General features: G+C 50.9%; 1 protein-coding gene across 3 annotated transcripts in view; it reads right to left on the minus strand.

The window, feature by feature from the left end:
- The window catches only part of tkfc (triokinase/FMN cyclase), a 148,602-nt gene that overhangs the window by 120,607 nt on the left and 5,262 nt on the right, over positions 1 to 22,733 (minus strand). For all 3 annotated transcript variants that reach the window (XM_072518937.1, XM_072518936.1, XM_072518938.1), the window contains exon 2: positions 22,483 to 22,672. In XM_072518937.1, the coding sequence (XP_072375038.1) occupies positions 22,483 to 22,672 (190 nt within the window). The remainder of the gene's footprint in view (positions 1 to 22,482; positions 22,673 to 22,733) is intronic.

The following is a 22,733-nucleotide window of genomic DNA, read 5'->3' on the forward strand; positions in this document are numbered from 1 at the left end:
CTCTGAGGCCTGGACACTGAAGGCTGCACTACCGCAGGGGCAGCTGCCAACAATCTAACACCAAGAGCTGGGCCGCAGCACTGGGGATACCCTAGTGCCCAAAGGGTGGGTGTGTGGATGGGAGGTGGTACCCGAGCACAGTCCCAGTGTCGTTCCCTGTGGGGGTTTGGGGTCTGGTGCCCAGGAGCCCCTGCTGTGCTTGGCGGTGCGTGTGCTGGTGTCCAAGTGGCTCGTTGGATGGCACCCTGACAGATGGCAGGTAACGAACGTAAGGGTGGGGGAGGCTTGGAGGTTAGAGGGTACTGGGATAGAAGCCATAACTGATCATTTGTCTCACACCCTCTGCAATTCCTTACAGCTATCACATGATGGATAAAATTGGGGACCCTGCAGCAGTTGCCCTCGCAGTGGCATTAGCAGCCCAGGTGGCCAGATGCCAGAGAAGGCAGCGGCAGCAGCGTCAACAGAGCCTCAAGGCGGCAGCTCATTTGCAGCAACCTGCCCCACACCCCGAGGACTCGGCTGCCCATCAGGCCAGGGAGGGACCCAGAGGGCGAGGCCAGCGACGGCCCAAGGTATACATGCATTTCTGGTCATTTGAAGAGAGCATGTGCCACAAGATGCTCCGCCTCAACAAAGGGATGGTGTGGCACCACACGGAGGAGGAGAATATGCACTACCGGTGGCCATCAAGGTCACTGCAGCCCAGAACATTTATGCCTCGGGTTCATTCCAGGGCTCAAGCGGGGACTTGTATGGCATATCCCAACCAATGTCCCACAAGTGCATTGGTGAAGTCACGGATGCCCGGTTTGTCCAGCTGACTATATGAACTTTGACCTTGACCAGGGCCATCAAGATGCCAGGCAGCAAGGTTCTCTGCCAACGCCGGGATGCCCTAGGTCCAGGGGATAATAAATAGCACATATGTCGCCATGCGTGCACTGGGCGGTCCGGGAGCCCCTTTCATTAACAGGAAGGGGTTTCACTCCTTGAACATCCAACTTGTGTGCGACCACCACCTGAAGTTCATGCACGTGTGTGCATGCTTCGCAGGGCGTGTGCTCGACAGCTACATCCTGGGACAGTCAGAGATCCCTGCTTCTTTGAGGGGAACCCCAGGATGGCTGGTTGGCTCTTGGGGAAATAAAGGTACTCGCTGAGGACCTGGCTAATGGCGCTGATGCAGTGTCCAGATATAATGAGTCACATGTGGCCACCCGGCCTGTCATTGAGCGGTGCATCGCACTGCTTAAAATGCAGTTCTGATGCCTTGACCATCCTGGTAGTGCTCTGCAGTACACCTCCTCCCCCTGGAGGGTTACCTGCTTGGTCAGCATAAGAGGCTAGCACTGTGGCTTCAGAGCACCAGGGTACCAGGTTCAATTCCCTGCTGGGTCACTGTCTGTGAGGAGGCTGCACGTTCTCCCTGTGCGTGCGTGGGTTTCCTCCGGGTGCTCCGGTTTCCTCCCATAGTCCAAAGATGTGCAGGTTAGGTGGATTGGCCATGCTAAATTGCTCTTAGTGACCAAAAAGGAGAGGAGGGGTTATTGGGTTAAGGGGATTGGGTGGTACGGAGGGCTTAAGTGGGTCGGTTACGGGGATAGGGTGGAAGTGAGGGCTTAAGTGGGTCGGTGCAGACTCTGTGGGCCGAATGGCCTCCTTCTGCACTGTATGTTCTATGTTCTGGTGGTCTGCTGGGCCCTCCACAACCTGACACAGCAACGGGATGGTGTACTGGAGGAACATGCGGTTTCATCAGAGGAGGGTGAGGAGGAGGAGCCGGACCTGGAGGGGCTGCAGGATGAGCCCGGGGAAGACCCGTGGGAGCTGCTGGAAGATGGGAGGGCAGGCGGCAGCGGTGAGGGTCCAGCATTCCCAGAGGGCATTGTCCACATCTCAGAGGAAGTGGCTTCATCCGTCATCTCACCCCCTCTCCTCACCGTCCCCTCCCACCCGTCCAGCATGCCTCTGACTGCTTGCCCCCTGGAATTTCCTACCTCCATCTGATATGCACCAGCAATTGTGTGATGCTCACCAGATTGTACCCCAGAAGCCTGGCCACTACTTTTGCCCACCGAGGTGTGTGCCAAGGATAGATCGGTCACCGACTTTGAGACTGACTTGTGCTGCAGAGGTGAGTATCCACTGTCCCCCATCCAGTTGACCTGTCACACGTGAGTTGTTCATGCCAGACATAATGATCCTTCCCTCCCACTGACTACATGTCCATTCTCCCGCTGGATCTCCGTCTGATTGTGCCAGCCCATCCAGGGTGGCACCCCCCAGCTGTCAAAGAGAACCTTGGAGGAGAGCTTTGAGGTTGCAACCGTTGAGGAGCACAGCTGTCATCTCTACCCTCCACCAGCACAATGTCTGGCATGAACAACTCACATGTGACAGGTCAACTGGATGGGGGATAGTGGATACTCACATCTGCAGCGCAAGTCAATCTCGAAGTCGGTGACCGATCTGACCTTGGCCATCAAGGCAACCTCAAAGGCGCTTTCCTCATAGGGAGTGAGGACTCTGATGTCCGTTTGGGCCTTCCCCATCTGTGGGACAACTTCTCCTGCGGGGCAGGCAGAGTGCATCGTGAGCCGCACGCTTCATGCATGGCAGGGGGGGTGCTTAGATGGGGGTCAGGCGTGAGCACTGCCGCTGGGGATGGGTGGGGTGCGCAGGTGTGGCACAGGCACAGCATTGTGCTAGGGGGTGGTGCGGTGCCAACTGCAGGGCTGTGGGGGGGGGGGGGGGGGGGTGGCAGGCCAGACTGGTGCAAGGGGGCCAATGCCAACTCATCCGTGCGGCCCGATGGAGGTCGTTGAGCTTCTTGCAGCACTTGTTGGTGGTCCTCCGGGCGACACTCCTCATGCTGACGGCCACTGCCACTGCCTCCCAGGTGGCACTGGATGCCCTGTGGCTCACCTCCAATCCCCTCGGAGGAACAGGGTATCCCATCAGGACTCCACCGCATCCAATAGTCAGGCCAGGTTGGCATCACTGAAACATGGGGCCAGTCTGCGCGGTGGCATGGCTGGGAGTTCTCCTCACTCCCACAAGCCCAATGCATTTGTGGGATTACAGTCCATAGAGATATCAAACACTGCTATCACAGGGGAAATTGGCACTAACTATCACACTTTGACATCTTCTCACACACTATACAGTTCATGTCCTCACTCTTTACATTGGTCTGCGCAACACCCATTGCAGGTAGGCATCAGGTATTCATCCTGCTTAGTCTGTCCATCTGCCTTCATGCAAGAAAAGATCACCTACAAGAGGGAGTGATCCCAAGCAGGAAGGGGGGGATGCCTGAGCTCAGGCTCCTCACCATCTATGAAGAGCAGGTGGCAGAACTGACTGGTGCAGGTCAGGAATGTGCCTGTGCCAAGAGTGAGACCAGCATCTCCCAAGCCAGGGCAGACCCAACACCAGCTCATCATTCACCTGATAAAACCGAGAGCTTTGTAATTCTGGTGACAATGTAAAAAATCACACATTATCTCGTTTCCTTGAGGGCTAGGCACCAACAGCCAGTCTATGGGCCCCAGCCCCCAGACCTTCTCAGATGAAGATCCGGAACATCAGTCAAATGTAAAGCCATTACAGCACTCACCCACACCCTCCACCAGCACAGAGAAGCACACCTCGATGGGACCTAGTTCTAGAGCTTGACCGGGATCACAATCTGGTGAGCATAGTATAGATTTGGGTCCACAGCAGGTGGAGGCAGGTACATCCAAGGTCACCAGAACTTGGAGGACTGGTACAGGCTAGGCTCCTGCAGAGTCCAAGTCAGATGATGAGCCCCAACACAGATTTGGCAGGTGCAGTGAGAGACATGGGAACATCAGGCAAGGTTTTCAGAAGCTGTCACCAGATTGCAACGGTCAATGGAGGAGTCTGTCCATGTTCAATCTGATGTTGTTGTGCCAACATTCTAGCCCACTAAGGTCAACACTAGGAAGATGGCCACCACCATGGAAACTTTGGTCCAGGACATTGCGCCTGATATATGCCAAGACATGCATTCCAACGCATTAGATCCATCAGTGGCTAGGCAAGTGGAGGACAGGCACCTCAACTTCATTAAAAGTCGTTGTACTACTAACAACCGGTCTGACACTCCACGTTCTGGGAGGCGCTGAAGGTTGTGATCAGAGGAGAGATTATCACTAACAAAGCACGCAGGAATAGAGAATGGAGGGCGGCTAGGCAACAACAGGTGAACTCTATACTGGAGGTAGACAGACGGTACTCCGAGGCCCCGACTGTAGAGCTTCTGGAGGAGAGGAAAAAGCTACATATAGACTTTAACCTGCTGTCCACCTGGAAAGCAGTGCACCGACTCAGCCAGGCATGCCAACCTTCTATGAATACGGAGAAAAAGCCAGCCGCCTGCTGGCTCACCTGCTGAGAAAGCAGGCAGTTACGAGGGAAATAGCGCAGGTTAGGGACAAGAACGACAGACAAGTAGCCGAGCCGAACCAGGTCAATGAAGCATTTGAGGCCTTCTACCGGGGACTGTACACCTCTGAACCCCACGAAGGGGACTCGGGGATGAAACAGTTCCTTAATGGACTGGACATGCCAATACTGGGGGAACAGAGGAGGAGGGGGCTGGAAGCACCGCTAGAACTGGGAGAAGTCATGGACAACATGAGCCCATGCAGGCAGGGTTGGTGCCGGGACCGGACGGGTTCCCGGCGGATTTCTACAAAACATTTGCGGCAGCACTGGCCCCGCACCCGAGAGGGATGTTTGCAGACTTGTTAGCGGGGGCACCTTGTCTCTAACGCTAGCACAAGCCACTATATCGCTGATACCCAAGAAAGACAAACCCGACTGAATGTGGAGCCTACAGACCAATCTTGCTGCTCAATGTAGATGCAAAAATACTGGCAATAATCCTGGCCAAGCGACTGGTGAACTGTGTACCTGAGTTGGTTGTCGCAGAAGACCAGATGGGCTTTGTCAATGGTAGACAGCTAACAGTGAACATCAGGCGCCTATTGAACGTGATAATGACCCCATTCTGGGAGAGAACACCAGAATGGATCGTCTCCCTGGATGTAGAAATGCCTTCAACAGTGGAAGTAACTCATTGAGTTACTAGAGCAGCTTGGGCTGGGAACAGGGTTTACCTCCTGGGTGAGACTCCAGTACAGTGCCCCCATGGCGAGTGTATGGACCAACACCACCAGCTTTAAATACTGCCAGCTGCACGGGCACAAGGTAGGGATGCTCGCTGTCCCTACTTCTATTCACCCTGGTAATTGAGCCACTGGCGATCACCCTCAGAACGGCGAGTAATTGGAAGGGGATCCAGCGAGCAGAGAGCATAGATCTATGCGGATGACCTGTTCCTCTACGTCTCGGACCTGCAAACCAGCATGGAAGGGATCGTGAAGCTCCTGAAAGAGTTCAGAGCCTTTTCGGGCTACAAAGTCAACCTGAGCAAGAGTGAAATCTTCCTGGTGAACCCGAAAGGGAGAGGGACAGTACTGGAGGGACTGCTGCTCAAGTAAGCCCAAAGCAAATTCCACTACCAGGGATTCAAATTCCCCCACAAATGGAAGCTGACCAGCCTGGTGGAGGAAGTAGCATAGTTGCTTCACAGCTCCAGGGTCCCAGGTTCGATTCCCGGCTGGGTCACTGTCTGTGCGGAGTCTGTACGTTCTCCCCGTGTCTGCGTGGGTTTTCTCCGGGTGCTCCGGTTTCCTCCCACAGTCCAAAGATGTGCGGGTTAGGTGGATTGGCCATGGAAAATTTCCCTTAGTGTCCAAAAAAGATTAAGTGGGGTTCCTGGGTTACGGGGATAGGGTAGATACGTGGGCGTAAGTAGGGTGTTCTTTGTAAGGGCCGGTGCAGACTCTATGGGCCGAATGGCCTCCTTCTGCACTGTAAATTCTATGATTCTATAAGTAAAAAAGGACCTGCAGAGGTCCAATCTCCCTAGCGGGGAGGGTGCAGACGTTAAAGTGAAGTGCTGCTCAGGTTCCTCCTCCAGTTCAGATCCATAACGATCTACATTCCCAAAGCCTTCTTTAACACAGTTGGCAAATTGATCATGGCATTCACCTTGGGTGGGTGGGTGAGGGAGGGGGGGGGGGGGGAGAGAGAGAGAGAGAGAGAGAGAGAGAGAACAATCCAAGGATCCCCATAAGGGTCTTCCAGAGAAAAAGAAGTATGGGGGACCTGGCCCTCCTAAACCTAAAATACTATCACTGGGCAGCCACAGCAGAAAGAACATACCTCTTCATTCACCTGAGGAAGGAGCAGCGCTCTGAAAGCTAGTGACATTGAAACAAGCCTGTTGGACTTTAACCTGGTGTTGTAAGACTTCTTACTGATCTCACCCCAGTCCAACGCCAGCATCTCCACATCATGGCTACCATCGACACTGCAAACTGCTGGCCCAAAGTGGAGAGGGTCTCCAGGAAGATCGCGCATATAGACACTGACATTAAGTTTCTACAAAGATACAAGAAAGCAGACAAGATCCCGAAAGGGCTACAGATCACAAACCCACTCAAGTCGACCTAGAACACAGACTACGCTGAGAGACTCTGCCGTCGCACCTCTCTCACACTCCTCAACCACCTTGTACGCCAGCTCTACAGCAAACGACGCAACCTGGAAACCAAGATAGAGGCCATATTCTCAACTTGCGCTCAGGATGCAGCAGACCAGCTGCGGAACACCGCCAAACAGATGAGACAACAATACTATGCCACCTATATGCACACCAAGAACAGGAAGCTTGAGATACTCGGCATCACCACCAGCAGCAACCCCAGTAGAAAACAATACAGTGAAATCTATTGTCAACTTGTCAGACTACACCCTTCAACCAGACAAAATCGAAGTCCTCAGCAGAGGGCTCAATTTCTGCACCACCACCAAAATGGACCCCATCAGTTTCGCGGCAGACACGGAGGAATTCATCAGGCGAATGAGGCTCCGGGAATTCTTTAACAGACCCCAAGAGGCCAACAGTGAACCAAGCAGACTACCAATGAAACGGAACAACAGACCGAGAGATCTGCGGTGTGGCAACCGAAGAGGAAAGAGTCGAATTGGACCCCTCCGGAAGGCCGCTGCCCGAGACTCGACATGTATGCTCAAGCCGTCAGGAGTCGCGTCAATGCCAGCTTCATCAGTCGTATTCAAAAGACAGCCCCGAATGTCACCCAAGCACAACGCAATGCCATCCGCGCTCTCAAGACCAACCGCAGCATCGTCATCAAACCAGCAGACAAAGGAGGGAACACTGTCATACTGAACAGACCGGACTACTGCAAAGAAGTACACCGACAACTGAACAATCAAGAACACTACAGACAGTTACCCGCAGATCCGACCAAGGAACACATCTGCCAACTTAACAGACTGATCAAGACCTTGGATCCAGATCTTCAGAGCACCCTATGTGCTCTCATCCCACGTACTCCCCGCATTGGAGATCTCTACTGCCTCCCGAAAATACACAAGGCCAACACACCAGGCTGTCCTATTGTTTCAGGCAATGGGGCCCTGTGTGAGAACCTCTGGCTACATCGACGGCATCTTGAAACCCATCGTACAAGGTACGCCCAGCTTCTGTCGCGACACGACGGACTTCCTACAGAAACTCAGCACCCATGGACCAGTTGAACCAAGAACATTCCTCGTCACAATGGACGTCTCGGCACTCTACACCAGCATCCCCCATGACGATGGCATTGCTGCAACAGCCTCAGTACTCAACACTGCTCAGACGAGGAGGAGCGTAACAGACATCTACAGACGTTGAAAGATGCCCTCGTACGAACGGGATATGCCGCTCGACTCATCGATCGACAGTTCCAAAGCGCCACAGCAAAAAACCGCACCGACCTCCTCAGAAGACAAACATGGGACACAACCGACAGAATACCCTTCGTCGTCCAGTACTTTCCCGGAGCGGAGAAACTACGACATCTTCTTCACAGCCTTCAACACGTCATCGATGAAGATGAACATCGTGCCAAGGTCATCCCCACACCCCCACTACTTGCCTTCAAACAACCGCGCAACCTCAAACAAACCATTATTTGCAGCAAACTACCCAGCCTTCAGAACAGTGACCACAACACCACATAACCCTGCCATGGCAATCTCTGCAAGACGTGCCAGATCATCAACATGGATACCACCATTACACGTGAGAACACCACCCACCAGGTACGCGGTACATACTCGTGCGACTCGGCCAACGTTGTCTACCTCATACGCTGCAGGAAAGGATGTCCCGAAGCGTGGTACATTGGCGAGACCATGCAGATGCTGCGACAACGAATGAACGGACATCGCGCGACAATCACCAGGCAGGAATGTTCCCTTCCAGTCGGAGAACACTTCAGCAGTCAAGGGCATTCAGCCTCTGATCTCCGGGTAAGCGTTCTCCAAGGCGACCTTCAGGACTCGCGACAACGCAGAATCGCCGAGCAGAAACTTATAGCCAAGTTCCGCACACATGAGTGCAGCCTCAACCGGGACCTGGGATTCATGTTGCATTACATTCATGCCCCACCATCTTGCCTGCGAAATCCTACCAACTGTCCTGGCTTGACACAATTCACGCCTCTTTAACTTGGGGTTACCCCATCTCTGGATCTGTAAAGATTTAATCACCTGCTCATGGTCGCATTCCAAGCATTGTTTGGCATCTTTGAATCTGTCTCTATATATGTTTCTGGAACATACCTCTTCATTCATGAGGGTGGAGCAGCACTCCGAAAGCTAGTGACATTGAAACAAACCTGTTGGACTTTAACCTGGTGTTGTAAGACTTCTTACTGAGAGCAGAAAGAGTGAGAGGATGGGTGAAGGACCCAGAAACAGAATGGGTTAGGGTGAAGGAAAGTTCCTGCACAGGGACGTCCCTCCGAGCCTTTGCCACAAGAGTACTCCCATCCCCACCAGCCAACAAGCCTAGTGGCAGTAACCACACTCCAGACCTGAAACCAAATGAGACAATACTTCGGTCTGACCGAAATGTTGATCATGACCCCCATCTGCGGCAACCATGGGTTCACGCCAGCCACGATGGACACCACCGTTAAGATGTGGAGACAAGACGGAAGGACGCTGACAGTTAGGGACTTCTACACAGACGACAGATTAGCAACGTGAGAAGAACTGATAGAAAAACTATAACTACCCAAGAGTACGAACTGCGCCATTTACAAGTAAAAAAACTTCCTCCGCAAGGAGACAACTTCACACCCATGGACAGCAAGACACTCAACGTTCGAGGAACAGTTGGACGTGGACAACCTGGATGGGGAGAACAGCGGGGGCCTGTATGGGTGACTGTTAGAAAGGGCACAGTCCCCGCTGGAGAGACACGAGAGAAATTAAGAACTAGGGATATAAATAGGGTGGAGACTCTGGATAGAAGCACTGAACAGGGCCACCTCCACATGTGCAAGGCTAAACCTAATGCAACTGAAAGGGGTGCACAGAGCATACCTAACTAAAGCCCGAATGAGCAGGTTCTTCTCGGAGGTGGAGGACAAATGTGAATGGTACCAGGGAGACCCGGCCAACCACACCCACATGTTCTGAGCATGCCCCAGACTTGTCGGATTCCGGATAGCCTTCGAAACAATTTTCAAGATTGTGGGGGGTGAGGGTGGAGCCAAGCCCGAATGTGGCAATCTTCAGGGTATCCAACCAACCAGATCTATTCATGGGGAGGGGGAGCGACAACCTTGTCTTTGCCTCCCTAATCGCCCGCTGAAGAATCCTGCTTGGCTGGCGATCAAAGCTGCAGACTGGCCGGCCGACCTGTTGGAATTTCTCCACCTGGAGAAAATCAAATTCACCATCCAGGAGTCGGAAGAGGACTTCCGCAAGATGTGGAAGCCATTCACCAACTTGTTCCAGAACCTGCTTGAAGCCAACAGCCAATAGAGCGCGGAGAGGCAGGGGACGGGGTCTCCCCACCAAGTTGGTCCTTGTCAGGCAGCACCTCACTGTCAACCTCGTAACCTCCAGCTACCAGGAGCCACGCTGTGCCCATAGTGTCTGGCTGACCCTGAAGTCCACCATAACAAGCACTTGCGAAGAGGTCCTTGGCCACTCTACCAAGAAACATTGTGATTCGTTTGACGAAAACGACAAGTGTTCAGGATCTAATCAAACGTAAGCTCAAAACTTTCATTGACTGGAAACGTCATGACTCATGAGAAAAGCAGCAATCCGACAAGCATTTAGACTTGTACAGCATAAAACGGTCTTCTTCCAAGAAGAGCGATCTGATGTATTGCAGCTGTGCCAGGGGTTTAAGAACAAATGGTAGGTAGAAAGAGTGAGGGACATACAATAATTTGCAAACATCAACAACATGCGTAATTTCTTCAATGCTGTTTAAATGATCTATGACCCAACCACTGAGAGCCAAGCATGGAGGGGAGCCCATCAAAGACAAGGAGGAAGTCAGTGCTCACTGGAGAGAGCATTTTGAAGAACCTTTCAACCGAGACTCTATCTTCAAATCAACTGACCTCAACTCCACTCCTCAATAGCCTGTCCAGCTCAGTCTCAGTGCTGCGCCAGTCCAGAGCAAAGTTGTAAAAGCTTTTCAACAGATGAAAAGCAAAGTCCCTGGAGCAGATGGAATCCCTGCTAAAGTCTTGAAATATGGCAGATACAAACTGCTGGCACAGCTACACAACCTCATGGGTGTAGCTAACTGGGATGGCCAGGGAAAATTGGACAATACCGAAAAAGCAAGCAGGTGCAAGGTCTGTCTGTTGATTAGAGCCTTAGCTCTGACAGGACCGGTACTGCTAAGCCATCTACATACTAATGAGCCATCCCCGGGAACAAAAGGCAACATTTAGGCAAACAATGCTAAGACAGACACCCCAGCGCCAGAGGAGACTAAAACAAAGCAGACCAATGGCCACCTAGGACACGCCCAGCAACCAGGGAACCCACCCCTCTATTGGAGGAAAATCGATAAGGACAATTGGGAAATGGCCCAATTAATTGGGGCCAAGTTCAAGGCCCGCCCAAAAGCGCGCGAAGCCCTTTTGGGGTATAAAAAGGACTCCCCAAGAGAGGATCTCTCTCTTGGTCTTGGCTCGCAGCGAGGAGAGACCTGCCTAGCAGCTGCACCAGACCAAGCAAGTTCTAAGTCAACGCACGCTACGAGATAGACGCTCCTAGTTGCTATCCTGTAAACAGCTCAACCCAGCAGCCTCAGAACCGAGCAACGGCCATTGTTCCTCTGACTGAGTTGGCACCTGAAGCTAAGTATAGGCTTTTAGTAATAGTGATAGTTGAGTTTGTAGAGTTTTATGCATGAGTAATTTTGACTGTGCGTAAATAAATGAGCATTGTTTTTGAACTTACTAACTGGTGTATCGAGTCTTTGATCAGTATTCGGTTTTTAAACCTTGTGGCGGTGTCGAAAGATACCTGGCGACTCTTGAGCAAACGTAATTAAACAGCCAAATTAAGAGACAACAGCAAGTTAGCAACATTTTCTGGCGACATCTGACGGGACTCGATTTAGAAGTGGCCTAACCACTCCGAGAGAACCCAAAATTTGAATTGGAATCCAATTGGAAACAGAAAAACCACAAGTGTAAGAAAGTACTGATCAAGCCTCTGAGATTCAGAAGTGTGTTAATGCATGCATACTAACAGGGATATAAGGTAAACCTGAGCGATTTGTTGCGTAAAACTGTCGGGAGTTTTGTAGGCCGGAAATTAGCATAAGCCGTACCCGTGTTTACATCACCACTTTATCACCCCCTGTTCCAAAGTCAGTAGAGAACCTAGATAGAGAAAATGGCAATGAAGGCAATGGAACGCCTTATGAACCCCCAGGAATTCGAGGTCACAGCGACCAGTAAAGTAGGAAAGTGTCCCGTTTGGGAAGATGAGATCAGGAAATATCTCAAAGGGAAAGGATGGCCCCTTTGGAGTGAATTCTGCGCCAATGATGAAACAGGTCCCGGGAGTATAGGACATACTTGGTGGGAGAACCTGTCAGAGATACACAAGAAGAGCTTGAGGAAAGCGCGCAAGCTGATGGCAATCGTGTCTTGTTTGGCACAATTGCGAGGCACAGAAGAGGTCGTTAGGACGCTCCATAGAGAGATAGAGGAGAGAGACAAAAGTAGTGAGGTAGACGTGAGCGAAGTAGAGAAGGAGAATAGAGATTTAAGAGAGCAGTTAGCGGCAAGGGACAGAGAGATGGATGATGCCAAGAGGGCACACCAGTCTTATCTCATGCATTTGAGTAGCTTCCAAATGCAATATGATAAGGCCTACCAGGACACGCAGAAGGAGAAGCAGATTTCCTTTATACAACCCCGTTAACCGTGACCCAATTACGGGACGCGTGTGGAAAAATTACATCGTTCCTGCCCACATCCGACCCCCACCAATTTTTCGCGAAAGTCAAACAGCAGGCTACCATGTACGGCCTGGACAAAAAGGAGCAAGTAAAGCTCACAGTTTTAAGCCTCGACCCTTCAGATGTGGCAGCCCTTCCCGACCCACAGAATGTAGGAGGAGGCACACTCCAAGAGATGCACACAGCGATCCTCGATGCATCGGCTATAACAGAGGAGACCCCGTAGATTTTTTCGGTTTTGGACATTAGTAACGGCTTTTGGTCCAATCCATTGGCTAAAGCGTGCCAGTACAAATTCGCCTTTACATTCCAAAGGCAACAATATACGTGGACGTGCCTTCCACAACACCCCCTCCATTTTCCACCGACAGCTGGCAAATGGATTAGCAAAGTTTTCCCGCCCCGATCGTCTGGTCCAGTACGTAGACGACTTGTTACTACAGACAGACACAATGGGAGAGCACATTTCGCTTCTCGCCGAACTCCTAGCACTCCTGAAAGAAATTGGTTGTAAAGTCAACCCCAAGAAGGCACAGATTTTGAAAGAGAAAATGATTTACTTGGGAACAGTGATCACACATGGTAAACGCGAGATCGAGCAAAAGAGAATTGACTCGATCGTCAAATTGCCCCTTCCCCACAATGTCTCAGCCCTCCGGTCATTTTTAGGACTGGTTGGCTACTGCCGAAACCATATTGACGGTTTTGCCACTAAATCAGCGCCCCTTTCCGAACTTCTCAAGAAGCAGGCACCTTGGATGCCGTGGATGTTTTAAAAAGAGCACTCAGCACAGCCCCCGCACTACAGGTCCCAGATCCACTTTCGCCGTATGCTATCGAAGTTGCAAGCACCGACCGAACCCTTTCGGCCGTGCTCCTCCAGGAATGCCATGACCAATTACGCCCCGTAGCATACGCCTCACGCGTGTTAGACCCCGTAGAGCAAGGATTTTCTGCCTGTGAAAGGCACCTGCTCGCAGTTTTTTGGGCAGTACAATACTTCATCTACATTACAGGACTCAACCCCATCACCATCCTCACCATCCAACACAGCTATTGTTAGACGGCCGACTTAAGGATGGCACAGTCAGCCAAATCCGCGCAGCCCGTTGGACCCTTCTTTTACAGGGACGGGACATTACAGTAAAAAGAACCAAGACCCACACCTTCCTTGCCGATAATTTGCAGTATGCTGGCACGCCTCATGAGTGTGAGATCATCACCACAAAACAGGCCCATTTATTCCCAAAGCACCTCCCACGAAAACAGGTAATACACCCCAGAGACCCCAGCCCACAGACACGTGCGTACCCCTGAAGATTTATGTGGATGGCTCCTCCACAGTGATAAATGGAAAGAGAGTCACTGGTTGCGGTATTTACGTAGAGGACACGCAGGGATGTGCCCTAGATGAGATTGCATTAAAATTGCCAGGACATTTAGGCTCGCAGGCAGCAGGTCTGGCAGCAATCGCTTATATTGTAGACCACCCCGACTCGTTCCCGACCCCAGCAGACATCTATTCGGACAGCTTGTATGTATGTAATAGTTTGACGGAATTCCTACCCCTGTGGGAAACGAGAGGATTTGTTTCCGCGGACGGTAAACCCTTACCCTCTGCCCCATTACTCCATCATATCCTAGACACAGCGAAGGATAGAAAATACGGTATAATTAAGGTTCACAGTCATCACTGTTCTTCCTCCCTGGTAACGTTAAAGCAGATGCCCTAGCGAAGGCAGGCTCCAGGCATGGTTATTTTTGGAACTCCCCCGAAAGCATCCCAGTACACGTAGTTCAGGTCTCACAGACCAACATGCAGGATTTAGCGAAGGCACAGAAAGAGGACGAGATGTGGTATGGTACGAATAAAGTAATGGCATGATGGGAAAACTGGTCAATGGGAAGACTGGTCAAAATATTTGATACAATGTAAGAAATGCTGCCCTCACCATTTCAGAACTCTGTAAAACTAATAAGGCCGACTCTGCATAACTTGAAGTATGAATAAGATCAGAGAAGTTCAAGCCATTCCAAAATACCGGACCTCGGCAACTCCTGATAAGACTAACTCGTCATAACCCAGGGCCGTAGGAATAAGACAAGATAAGGTCAGGAAGAAATAAGTCTCCTCTGACCTCTCAATGTTCCCTCCAAGGACAAGATAATGGTATGAGTGATGCGACAAAGAGCCCAATAAGGTCAGCAGGCATTGCTTCCATTTCTACTTCTGATCGAATTCCTGACTAAGCTGTAGTCACGCAATCTTGATAATGATAATGTATAAATACTGAAATGATTTTCTGTAAAAGCGCGGACTTGAGAAGGGATCAGCAAGTTTCACTAACTGCTCTCTGACCTCAAGTTTCAGCCATTACTGCATGCAGTCGTTTTGAAAATAAAGCCTTGGTATTTTGTCTCAACGAGCGTTGTTGAATCTTTCTACTACAGAAGCAGAAAAATATTGACTACAACAGAGAAACTCAGCAAAGTTTTAAAAGGTACCTTCCCAGCCCCGTATGATAAATACAAAAACGCAATAACCACACATGAAGGTGTGATTTTAAAGGATGGCATTTATATAGTTCCCAGCCAGGACAGGAACCAGGTCATTTGTCAGTTCCATGACAATCATGAACACCAAGGAATTGAACCCACCCTAGCCCACCTCAGACCACTCTGCTGGTGGCCTGATTTAAAAGCCAATGTAATGCACTACAGAGAATTGCTTGATCTGTGCCCAGAACAATCCAGACAGATATGCAAAAAAGGCTCAACTTAGTCATACCCGCCCCGTTAATGGACCCTGGACAAATCTCCAGATAGATTATATAAGACCCCTACCCCCTTGCAGAAATGGTTATAAGTATGTGTTGGTGGTCATAGACACCTTCACAAAATGGGTGGAAGTATTTCCATCGCGAACTGATACAGCCAAGATAACGGCTAAAATATTAACACATCACATCTTTACAAGATGGGGACTCCCCCGCAATATAGAGTCCGATCAAGGCTCCCATTTCACAGGACGTGTAATGAAAAACGTCCTCACGATTTTCGGCATTCGACCAAAGTTTCATATCACATACCACCACAAGTCAAGTGGAATTGTAGAGGATGAATAGGACATTAAAAGCCACCCTCAGGAAAATGGTTCAGCAGAATAACAGCAGCTGGGATTCAGTTCTCCCATTTGCTTTAATGTTTATAAGAAACATGGTATCCACGTCCACAGGATACACCCCCCACACCCTCATGACCGGACGCCCCATGAAAGTCACTGAGTATTTATTACATGTCCCGGTCACTGGGAAACATTTCCAAGTCACAGGTAGGCATTGCCAGGACGCTCAGAGCATGTCCCAGTCACTGAGGAGCATCGCCGAGGGCATCGACACTATGCTGCAGACATTGGGGAGCCACAGGGCTGGCACAGTCAGATGATGCAGGAGCAGCCAGGGCTCGATTCAGATGTTACTCTGTCCCTAGGTGAGCCCCATGACCCTGTGGGCATTGACCGGGAGGAGGGGGTGCTGGGTGCCAACATGGAGCCACCCTACCGAGTGGAAACAGCAGCCACCCGCTCCCCCGAGACTCAACCCACTAACAACAGTGAGCCTTGGAGTCAGCACCTGGAACAGGGCGGCACAGTGAGTTATATACCACTAAGAATTTTGCCAGGGCTCTCCGGTCCCAGAGGACGCCCGCCAGGGGCAGCGAAGGCCACGGGACGCAGTAAGCAGCAGGCTGCTTCCACCTATGATGTGCATCCCGGGGACAAACCTAGACAAAGCGGAAGAGCAGGGAAGGCTAAATAGATCGAGAATCACTGAGCGCACTGGATGGGGTAGGGGGGATCTGGGAAGGGTAGGGAGAGTTGGGCAGCACCATCGAGAGATTGGGGCAATTGGGGACACATAAATAAATGATTAAAAATCGTTCACCTCGACCAATATGACGCCTCTGGCACTTCTGCAATGTGAGCAGAGCACCAATCCCATACCCCAGTACACTGAGCGCACTGGTGGAGGTCCTGGATTCCCCTTCTTCCCCCCCCCATCCCCCAACCACGTCCCACTACATGCAGGTGATGGATGCGAGCGAGCACTCAGCAGACACGCAGGTATCAGACTATGGTATGGCATTGAATGAGGCACACCAGCAATCAGATCTCAGTGGTTTAGCATCACCAACCTGCCCTCAACAGTGACATGCTGACAATGCGGACGTAGTCCCATTACCCTGGAGTGATGCTGCACAGGGTGGGAAATGGTGGGGTGGGGGCTGACAGATGAGGCCATGCCCTATGTGAAGCGAGTGAGGATGAAGGTCTCCTGGACCTCTGGCGGGTCCTCCACGGGCTCGCCCTCCAGCTCCTCATGATCTGGTGCCTCCTCGGAGTTGGACACATGTTCCTCCCCCTCCAGCATATCGGCCCGCTGCTGAGGACACAGCAGACCACCACAAAGCGAGCGACCCTCTGGGGGGTGTACCGCAGCGCACCACCAGAGTGGTCGAGGCATCGGAACCACATCTTGAGGAGTCCGATGCACTGCTCAATGACAGCCCGGTGGGCCACATAGACCTCGTTGTATCGGGTCTCCGCTTCGGTCAGCGGCCTCCGTAATGGTGTCATTAGCCAGGTCCTAAGCGGGTACCCCTTTTCTCCCAAGAGCCAACCGGCCATCCTAGGGTGGTACTCGAAGAGGCCAGGGATGTCCGACTGCCCCAGGATGTAGTTGTCGTTCACACTCCCTGCGATAGGGGGTCACTGCTGTTAATTGTATGTTGATGGGTTTAAGTGCTGATTTTTGGTTTCTCACCATGTTATGGCAGGATCCTGATTTCGACAACAGGAGCAGGCCAGTTAGATCGCAAACAGATCAGCGTCCAGCACAGTTCTCTATTTTGGCCTCTCCCGTGATTTAATGGGCCTGTTGCACTCTCGTTAAACACAGCGCGACCATTAAATTGCACCCCATATATCTCATTTGGGAAGAGGACCGAATGCTATGGGATCTCAGAGACACTATGATCGTGACTATATTCAAGAAAGGAATCAAGTCTGATGGTGCTATCTATAGAGGAGTCTCTCTGCTGTCTGCCACAGGGAAGATCATTGCAAGGATCCTCATCAAGCACCTCCTTCCAGTAGCCGAGGAACTCCTTCCTGAACCACTGAGCAGTTTCCGCGCATTGAGAGTCACGACAGACATAATCTTCACTGTGCAGCAAATTCAAGAAACATGCAAGGAACAGCATCCTGGCACTGTTCGACCTCATAAAAGCCTTTTGACTCGCGTATCCCCGAAGGCCTTTGGAGAATCCTCCTCAAACTTGGCTGTCCTCAGAAATCTGTCACCATCCTTCGCCTCCTCCATGATGAGATGCAAGCCATGATCTTCATCAATGGAACCACCACAAACACTATCTGAAAACTGGGGTCAAACAAGACTGTGTCACTGCACCTACTCTCTTTCTCCATATTCCTCACTGAAATTGTTACAATAGGGAGATGTTAGGAAATTGGATCCGGAAATGCGATCGAAGATGTAGTGGTCAATTTAGGAGTTAACAGGCTGGGGGCAAAACCGCTAGCACTGAATCAGAAGTATACGCCCACACCTGGCCTGAGTTACATTGTCCCATTCAGACTTAAACTCGTTAATGGGAATAAACAGGAGAACCCTGTTCAGCCGAGGTGATTCACTCAAGATCCACTGTCCTCCAGGACACTCTGATCTGACCAGCCATTAGCCCATTACAGACTCTGACAACCTCTTTTAGATGTAAATTGGAGGTTAATTGCATATTCATAACATGGCCCTGCTATTTTGTGTAAACAGAGAGGGCAATCAAAAGCCCAGATAGCGATGATGTGTTCAAGTCTGGACACCTCAGGACAGAACTGTTGTTTGAGAGCGGGGTGGAGCTCATGGGGAGAAAAAGAATCCTGTTCAAACAGCTGGGGAGAAGGATTTAGAAGGCCACTAGGAGAGGTAATCAAAAACTGCCAGAGACAGGCTTTCGGAAAGGGGTCTGAAGGAGCTGCACTAACAGCGGGACTATGTTCTGTAAATGCAAGTATCATTTTTGCCTGCCTGCATAACTGGAGTTGAGAGCTGTACGTTCATTTTACATGCAGTTTAATGGGAAATTGTGTGTTAGGGTTAAGAATACATGTGTGCTGTTCTTGTTAGGTTTGAAGTTTAAAAGTTTAAATATTGTTTTTTTGTTTTGTAAAAACAACCAAGCCTTATTTCTTATGATCACGCCTGGAGGGAATCGATCTATCCGCAGAGTCTTAAAAATAAAAAGATGTTGTGGTTCTGGTCCAGCATCTCAGCCACTGTTAGGATCTGACCAGGGGTCCATAACACAATACTGTATCTCACTTCCAGCAAATTACACTCAGGCATGGAAATAATCTACAGAACACATGGGAAACTGCTCAACCTACGCTTCCATCAATCCTAAACCACTCCTACCGTTGGCTTAGAACTTTGGAAAGCAGATGATGTGTGTGCTCATGCAGAAACTGAGCTCCAGATCATTGTTGACCCTTTCTCCGAAACATATGAGAAAATGGGCTTTCTACTAATCACTTGGAAAACTAAGGTCCTCTTCCAACCGGCTCCCAAGCAAAACACTTGTCTTTGTCAATTAAGACCAATGGCAGGATCCTGAAAAATATGAACCATTTTCCATAGCTTGGGAGCCTTTTCTCAGTAAAGGCAGACATCGATGATTAAGTTAATCATCACCTCCAATGTGCCTTCAGCCAACTGAGGGAAATAGTATTTGAGGACTAGAATCTCAAACAAGAGGCTAAGGCCATGGTTTACTGGGTAGCAGTGATCTCCATGCTTCTATATGCTTTGGAGACTTAGAAAACTCACAGCTGACATTCAAAGCACTGGAAAAGTCTCGCCAATAGTGCCATTGCAATATCCTCCAAAACTAATGACAAGAAAGGCAGTACAACTATGTACTCTCCCAAGGCTTCTGGCCCTGTCTAGCATCAAGGTGCCAGTCACCCAAAGCCACCTCTTCTGGACAGTACATGTCATTTGTGTGCCTAACACCAGACCTGGAAGGCAACTCTTCTACTCGGAACCTAGTCATACAGGGCAGTCGTAAGGACAGTGGAAATGCTTTCCTCAAAGTATCCCTGAAGAGGTCAAACAAACCCGTCCACTCATAGGAGACCCTGGCTTGTGACCAACCAAAATGGAGAATGCTCATTTAGGAAGGCACTGAACACGTTGAAAGACTACATCAGGCACATGCAAAGGTGAAGTTGAAGTTGGGTGCCAGGGTGGCAGTGCATGTGCCCGAGTGCCAGGATGGCACTGCCAAAGGCCAGGGGGCGAGGGGGGCTATGTCCATAAAATAAGGGTGGAGGGGGGGCTTAAAGGGTGGGAAAATACAGGGCAGTTAAGTACGGATCTCTGGGAGGTTGGAGGGGTGATAGGTGGGGGTCCTGGAAGGGAGGGTGCTATAAGGGGGCTTGGGGAGGGCTGAAGAGGGGGGACCTCCCTGGACCCCATAGCAGGGTGTCCTCACTTGGGGGGGGGGGGGGGGGGTAGTACCCATATGTGTGGGGGAGGGGACATTTCCCATGGGTGAGGGATGTGGGGGACACGCAAGCTCACTTATAGATCGGGGCACCCTTTCAAAACGGCGGCCCAACCTTGGAGTTCAGCTCCCCAGTGCTAAAACAAATTCTAAGTCTGGGCTAAATCGGTGAGAAACTCCCCAGGGCCCAAAAAAGTGACAAGTGTGAATAGCAGTGGGGAACTCGCCGGCAGAAGACTCCCTGAAAATCCCGCCACAAGTTAGGGGCAGCATGGTAGCACAGTGGTTAACACAGTTGCTTCAACTTCCGGTGACGGCGGGCGGGAGGCGGCCGCACAATGGAGGGCTCCCATTCGGCAACGGCATTTTCGGGGCTTTGAGCCCGGTCCCAGGGTCCACGGAGGCGGCAGAAGCAGGGAGAAGGCACGGAGGAGGCACAGTGAAGACACAGGAGGAAAAAAGAACAAAGAAAAATGTCGAGGGTGAGCAAGAAAACGGCCGGAAAAAAAACAGCTGAAGGTCCGTCGGGGAGTGGAAAGGTCACCGCGGGGTCACCAAGGAAAATGGAGGCTGGAGCACCAGGGAAGGCTGCACTGCTTATGGCTGAAGAAATAACTAAGGTGAAGGCTGCGGAATTTGAAAAGCAGTTGGCGCAGATTGCGAAATGCATGGAGACGGTGAGGAAGGAGATGAGGGAGGTTTTGAGCGTGCTGGTGGAGGAGGCGGTTTCCCCGGTGAGGACGGAGGTGGCGAGCGCAGTGGCGGAGGTGCGAGATCAAGGGGAGGCGCTGAAGGAAGTGGAGGAGACGTTATTGCAGCACGGTGATCAACTTGCCTCGATGGGGAAAGAGATGCGGAAGGTGATGGATACTAACAAGGATCTGCGAGGAAAAATGGAAGACCTGGAAAACAGATCCAGGCGACAGAATTTGAGGATTGTGGGGCTGCCCGAAGGAGTTGAAGGACCAAAGCCGACTGAGTATTTTGCCGCGATGTTGGCAAAACTATTGGGGGAGGGGGAGGATCCCTCCCGATATGAACTGGATCAGGCTCATCGGTCATGGAGGCCTGTACCAAAGGCGAGTGAGCCGCCAAGGGCAGTGACTCTGTGCTTCCGTAGGTACAGGGTGAAGGAGAAGGTCCTGAGCTGGGCCAAGCAGAAGCGGGTGGTGCAGTGGGCTGGAGCTGGTATACGTGTATACCAGGACTTTACGGTGGAGCTGGCAAGGAGGCGGGCTGCCTTCAACCGGGTGAAGAGGGCTCTGTACATTAGCAAGGTGTGGTGCGGCATTGTATATCCAGCGATGCTGAGGGTGACTTACAAGCTCAGGGACTTTTATTTTGGAACGGCGGAAGCAGCGGAGGAGTTTGCGAAAGCAGAAGGACTGTGGCAGAACTGACAGAATGGCCATGTGCCGACGTAACCTCATGACTGTATCTTCTTCTTTTTTGTATCACTGCGCGCGGGTGTAGAGACTAAAGGAGCCAATGTGGTATATATTTGGACAAGGGAAGGGACGGGACTTTCACTCGAAATGAGGGTTCTTTGAGGTGTAGGTGGATATGCGGGGTTTGTGTGCTAAAAGGGGATTTTTGGGCTTTCCTAGGGCCGGGCAAGTGGGAAAGGGACCCGGGCGGGGGCCTCCACGCTGGCCGGTGGCCAGTGAACGGGAGTGAGGTGGGGGGAGGGGCTGCGGCCATCGGAGCCTGGCAGAACAGGGTCAGAGTGGTCTAGCCGGGGTGGAAAGTTGGGGGGAAGGAACCGAGGTTGGGAGGAGGAGTTTTACAAGAGGCAGTGGACGGGAGGAGCTGGAGACCTGGGGTGGGCTGTGTAAGATTAAGGGTGACTACAGGTAATCCCTGATTCCTTTTTGTCATTTGTTTATGTAAACATGCGGGTTGAGGTTTGGGGGTTGGTGGGTAGATGGTATCGTTGTTATTATGGGGACTGACATATCTTGCTGATTATTGTTTATTGTTGATGGATGTAAATGTGGGAGAAAATGTGAAAAAGGAGAATACATTTAAAAAAAAAAAGTTGCTTCACAGCTTCAGAGTCTCGGGTTCGATTCCTGGCTTGGGTCACTGTCTGTGCGGAGTCTGCACGTTCTCAGTGTCTGCGTGGGTTTCCTCTGGGTGCTTCGGTTTCATCCCACAGTCCAAAGACGTGCAGGCTAGGTGGATTGGCCATGCTAAATTGCCCTTAGATTGGGTGGAGTTACTGGGTTGTTGGGATAGGGTGCTTTTCAAAGAGCCGGTGTAGACTCGATGGGCTGTATGACCTCCTTCTGCACTGTAAATTCTATGATTCTAAGTTAACTTCAAAATATTTTGGGAGAATCGTGCCTTTGAGTGGGAGACTGAGGCCAAACCCTTATGACTTAATAGTAAAAGTATTAGTAACTCAACCACAGGAGTCTACCCAGAATCGTGACCTATGATTAGCCAAAGGGTTCAAAATCTTCTACAAATCCACTGGAATCAAGCTTGAATATCATTACCTGCATGAGCAGGCTCATGTCCCGATCCTCCTCCAGACAGCAAGGCCACTTTGCCTTTGATGTTCTTCAGGTCAGACCTAATTACTATGCGATGTCCCTGCAGCAGCTGCATTCCTATATTGCAGGCCACGAGCCCATCCAATGCATCATCCACACATTTGTCCACAGAATTTATCAGCTTCTTTGAATGCTGCAGCAAAAACATCAATTCGTATTTTTGTCAATAAAGTGTAATTCAGTTTGTTGACCCT

This window comes from Scyliorhinus torazame, chromosome 10 (assembly GCF_047496885.1).
Source record: "Scyliorhinus torazame isolate Kashiwa2021f chromosome 10, sScyTor2.1, whole genome shotgun sequence".
NCBI classification, from domain to species: Eukaryota; Metazoa; Chordata; class Chondrichthyes; order Carcharhiniformes; family Scyliorhinidae; genus Scyliorhinus; species Scyliorhinus torazame.